Source organism: Austrofundulus limnaeus, unplaced genomic scaffold (genome assembly GCF_001266775.1).
Source record: "Austrofundulus limnaeus strain Quisiro unplaced genomic scaffold, Austrofundulus_limnaeus-1.0 Scaffold1203, whole genome shotgun sequence".
In the NCBI taxonomy this organism is placed as follows: domain Eukaryota; kingdom Metazoa; phylum Chordata; class Actinopteri; order Cyprinodontiformes; family Rivulidae; genus Austrofundulus; species Austrofundulus limnaeus.
The window spans coordinates 43814-49487 of NW_013953605.1; the positions used below are offsets into that span (position 1 = coordinate 43814).

The following is a 5674-nucleotide window of genomic DNA, read 5'->3' on the forward strand; positions in this document are numbered from 1 at the left end:
ACACACACACACACACACACACACACACACACACACACACACACACACACACAGCGAGGGACGCTTGAGAAAAGGCACCTTTTAATTCATGTTATTTATTTGTTTAATATTTTTTGTCAGAGCCATTGTTAAAAGAGCTACAGCTGGTTTATTCCTATTCAAATAATTTTCACGTATTTTTTTCTAGAACCCACCGTTAACAAAAAAATAAAAGTTTCCCCAACAATCTATCCATAATTATTGTTGTTTATATACTTATTTTAGCTTTGAGAGGGTGGAGGGAGGCATTAATAATTTATTAATTTCTTCATCCATCAACCCGTTGTCTCACGTCACGTCGTATTGAAGCAAGCAACAGTTTAAATTCAGGCTCTTATTTTGAAATGAAGACGGGTTCCTCTACTTGGTCCTTTACCCAGAATGCATCGCTTCAGTTCTCCAAGAAACAGTTTAAAATGGGTCATTTCATTAAATTCATTACATTAGTCAATTTTGCGGACCTATTTAGCTTCCGCTAAAATATTTGACATGAGTGCTTTAGAAAGTGCGGAACTAAAGAAAATAATTAGCGGTTTAGAATTTGCGGAACTAACGTTTGAATTAGCGCTGCCCACAATGACTAAATATTTAAAGTACATCTTATTGTTTGTTTCTTCAGTATATTTGCAGTAAACTATCTTTCAGATGTTTAATAAGATACAGTATTACTGAGCTGCATTAAACATGACTGTTGAAGGAATGAGCGTGGACAGAAAATGGATGAATGGAACACAGTGAAGAGAGCGTCTCTGATTTGTGGCTCTCCCTCCACTTTTTCCAGTCCAAGTCCAGTCTTGAGATGATGGAGAGTCAGTCATGTGATGCTGACCCTCCACCGCCCCCTAAACCTGAGCTGCGCTACCCTGGACTGACCCGAGGAAACACAGAAGGTAACGTTCCCAATGCTCTGCTGCATCGCTGTTCCACACTTGAACCAGACGTCCTGMTTCTGCTGGTCCTTGGTTTGGTGGTTTTTACTCATGCTGGTGCTTCCTTGGTGCAGAGTGCAGTCTGATGAACAAAGCTCCTCCCACCCCCACCATGTATAAGTACAGACCAACCTACAGCCCGGGCAAGAACCACACAACACTCACACATGCTTATGCCAACCAGGTATGTGGTCACACAGCCCTACAGTGTCTAACTTCTGCTTTCAACTTTACATAGAAAGAGAATGGAAAAATACATGCTCCATTTGTTCCTTTTTATTTATTATTTATTTATTTATTTATTTATTTATTGCCTCAGTTTAATTTATTTTTTGTTTTTTCCATTTTGATCTTCTGTCGGCCATCTTGGTTTGGTTTCTCAGTGGCTTACTGTTGATCAGTATCAGTAAGTGATTGCTCACAATTATTTTTCCCCTTCCTCCTTTTCCTGTTTGCTTTAGACATGGCTTAAATACTAACTGCAAACCCAGTTCCTGTCTGGATGTGTTGGTGTTGGGAGCATTTGTCTGATTATTAAGTGCATCCTGACTCAGCAGTGGGCAGTATGTAAATACTTTTAATGGTTTTCACTCAGTATTTATCCATGTCTGGTTCAGAAACACCCCCACCATCCACAGGGACATTTCATTTTCTATCACCACAACAATCCTTTTTTTTTTTTAAATAAACTATAGTACCATATTTATTCACGTATAATACRAGTTATTTAACACCAAAAATCATTCAGTAACAACAGCTTTTTGACAAGTTTAAAATTTCTTTAATATACATTCAGAATGTTTAAAAACAAACTACAAAAAATAATTTAAAGTGCAATTTAAAATATAGTTGTATCTGCAACTGTATTTGATAATGTCTTGAACTTTTAAAATATTTCATGGTAAAAACAGAAGCTGCTCTTCATATTAGTGACAAACTTTGGTGTTTTTTGATGAGTTACTTTCATTTTTGCCTCTATTCTCCATTCTCAGCAGGTTTCTAAGGTTCTTCTTCTACATATTAAAAAAGTTGTTAAACATGTGAGTGGTGCACTACTGCTACTAGTGGTGAGAAAGTGTATTGCACCTTATTTAAAATCAATGTGGTCCCACGGCCCTCTGCAGCCCAAAGTTAAAAACTGTTATTTTGAGGCCCTCAAGGTGGCGCTTGCGGCCCACAATTGGGCCACGGCCCGTAGGTTAAGAATCTCTGCTCTAGAGTGTATCATACATGAATAAATACGGTACATTTTTTAGATTGTTTCCAGAGTCTGTCAGAAGTGTTTGTTGCTCTGTAGCTTGAAGTCTTTGAAGCCCTCTGTTATCCACATCTGGACTACTTTTGTCTTACTGATGTTCTACTAGAAACCTCAGATCCCTTCTCTGTTTTACACACATCAGTCCACAACAAAAGTCCTCTCAGGACACACCAGTCAACTCCAGTTTGGTCCAAAACTAATCCAGTTAGTCAATTTAATTCAAGAATACATTCAGACACATAAATATCTTGCATTACCTGAACCAGATCCAGAACCAGTCTCAGGATGGGTAGCCATCTTCTATAGACAAAATGACTGGCCCCAACGATACCCAACACAAAGAGGGAAAAAAAGACTAAAACAAGGGGACGTCGAGCCCCGCCTGCATTCACTACATACACATGACACGACACCAAAGAACCACAACAACCAAACCAATAAGTCAGGTGATGGGGCACATGACCCTCTATGAACAACAGAGCTAATCAAGCCTATTGTTAGGTGATGGCCCTCTTTTTCATAYGACTAACCTGTTTCTCCATGTGGAGGCGGAGCTTATAAGGCTGAGTTCACCTGAAACTCTCAGACTGAAGAAGTCTCTTGGAGGAGAGACGAAACGTTTCACTAAAGAAGAACCATCCAGAGGATCTACTGATTTTTTCTTTTTGATTTAGTGTAGATTGTTGTTCGGCTCATATTTAAATTACAAATCTAGCAGAGATCAGTGTCTGATGATGACTCAGAGATAGGATGGTGTTGTTATGAACATGTTGCAGACGCCATGCTTGTTCAGTTTATTAACATTGAAAGTAAACAGCATCAGCTCTGTGCTGACCTGTAGAAAATGATTCAATAACACGACACTGCTGCACAGGTGATGCTCTAACTGCTCTTTTATGTTCCACCTCTCATTTCTCTTTCTCTCCCTGTCTCTGTTTTTCTGCCCCACCCCAGTTAGGTAAAGGGGAGAGTGTTGGCAGTGCCAGGGACTCCTCGTCCTCCACCTCCTCCCTGTTTCAGGCAGGACAGCAGCCTGGTTTCCGCTCACAGCCCAGCCTGGACCAGAGGGAACCTCCATCAGACAGAGTGGGAGAGGAAGGAGGCAGGGACAGGAGAGAGGGTGGAAGAGAGACGGGAGCAGGGGGTATCCCTGGATACTCCCTGGGTGGACACTCCTACCCCTCCTTCTCAGACCCTACCGTTCTTTCAGGAGTCGCATCACAATCGTCCAGCTCCACACATACGTCCACAGGTGGTGCACCTGTCTCTGAGGCAACCACCACATCTGCCAGCTTCAAAAGTTCAGCCAACCAGACACCCCCACCGTAYCACCCCCCTCGCAACGGGAGCCTGTCCTACGACAGCTTACTGGCAGGTGGTGAGGACGTGGACAGGAAGGGGGTAACGGGTGTTGGAGCCCCGGAGCCTCCTGCTGGGACTCACTGCACCCCAGCAGCAGGCAGCTACACCTCCCCCTTTGTGTCCCAGCAAAGAGAGGCGTACCCACAGTCACCCCAGCACCACCAGCACCACCAGTTCCTCCATCGTTCCTCCTCCACATTTTCCTCCCCGCAGCCTCCTCAAGAGAGAGAGCACCTGCTGGGGGATCCCCATCCTGCTGCCCCGCCTCCCCCACACCACCACCATTACCACCACCACCATCATCACCACCACCACTCCCATCACCACCATCGCCAGTCCTCCTCCCACCCTCCCCACTACGCCTACCCCTACAGCACCCGCTCCACAGAAACCCCCCCRGGTTCCTCCTCCACACCCCGCGCCCCGCACCCCGCGCCTCTCGGAAAGTCGCTTTCTTACTCGAGCGCCGCCGCCGCTGAGATGCAGTACCGACTGGTCCGCAAGGCCTCGGCCGCAGCTGGAGCCAACGCAGCAGGAGCAGGGGGGGGAGGAGGGGGAGGAGAGGTGGTGAGGGGAGGAGCAATTCAAGCGCCGAAGTGAGTATGGGTTTTTAGTTTTGTCTCAGGACGACTGGTTTGTTGCTAACCCAGGGAGACCACCTGACTGCTCCTCCTCCTCTCCTGCCTTTCTTTCCTCCTCCTCCCCGACTTCCTGTGAGTTCCTCCTCCTTTTCCTTCTGCTAAACTTCTGTTTGTGTCAAAGTCCTCTCTGTTGTGTCACCACTACTTCACCGTGAGCTATTTTTGTGCTTTTTTCATCCATTGTTTCTGTCCCAGCATCAAAGTGTTGAGGTCAGCACAAAGTTCTTCAAGCACTTTCAAGGGGAATTGTCGAGACTTTCCAGCACCTTACAGCAGTGCTGATCAGGCCCAGTGCTAGTCGTTTAGGTCCCTCCCTTTCCCAGAAATTAAAAATAATTCAATATTTGCCAGTTGGCTTCTTTATTTCACAAATACAGTGGTACCTTGACTTAAGAGTGTCTTAACTAACGAGTTTTTTGAGATACAAGCTGTCTTTCAGATATATTTTATCTTTGAGTTGAGAGATAAAATTTGGGTTACGAGCGAACTTCACACGCCTCACGGCTAGATGGCGTCACGAACACAGGAGTGAACAYCGCAACAGGTGTTCACCGTCTCAGTTAGCTTTAAGCAGTTAGCTCGTGGTTAAAGCATTTGTGTTCCACTCTCAGTTATTTTTATAAAACTTCATGAACCAGTTTTTGCCAACTATGGGACCAAAAAAGGTGAGAGCGAAGGATGGTGCTGAGAAAAAGAAGTGAATGATGTGCATTGAACTAAAGAAAGAAATTATTGAAAAACACCAGAAAGGTGTGCGTGAGCGCAGCACTTCCACAGTCTGCACCTTATTGAAGCTGTACCTTTTACAGTGTACTTACTTAATAAAACTACTATAGTTCGTTGTAGAAAATATATTCTGTTTTTTATTTTTATTTAATATTTGTTATTCATAATGATTTTACTGATATAAAAACATGTAACAAAAATAGTGTTTTTTGGGGGTCCGGAACAGATTAAGGGTATTTCAGTTTATTTCCATGGGGAACACTGATTTGACATACAAGTAATTTGAGTTAAGAGCTCCATCTCAGAACAAATTAAACTTGTAACTCAAGGCACCACTGTACCAGGATATGAGGACACAAGAGTACTGTGAGAGGAGAAATTAAATCCTTGAGAAAACACTAAAGCTATTTTTTGCATTAACAAAGGCATCAAATATTAGATAAAAATAAATAAATATCACCACCATTATTTAAAAACCATCTGCTCAATGACTGATATTAAAAAAAAGAAAGCAGTTAGTGGATTTGGAGGACTTGAGGAGACATTTATGACCCATCACATTGAAATGAGGATTAAGTCAAAACGACCTCATCATATTTTCAGAATCCTGGCTTTAAAAGTTACATTTTGATACTTAGACAATCCTGATATCTTTAGTAGATCCAGAGATCTTATTTAATTTGTCTTGTTGGTTAAAATAATACTTAAATATTTTGTCT

At 42.9% G+C, this 5674-nt stretch overlaps 1 protein-coding gene across 2 annotated transcripts in view; it reads left to right on the plus strand.

Annotated features, from left to right (window-relative positions):
• LOC106534541 (palmitoyltransferase ZDHHC5) overlaps window positions 1-5674 on the plus strand; it is a gene marked incomplete in the record, with an annotated part of 49727 nt that overhangs the window by 40120 nt on the left and 3933 nt on the right. Inside the window, 3 exon segments of one of the 2 annotated variants that reach the window (XR_001312362.1) lie at window positions 821-929; window positions 1043-1152; window positions 3181-4301. Coding sequence is in view for 1 of the 2 variants with exons in the window: in XM_014031215.1 (XP_013886669.1) it covers window positions 821-929; window positions 1043-1152; window positions 3181-4184 (1223 nt within the window). 2 annotated transcript variants of the gene reach the window in all.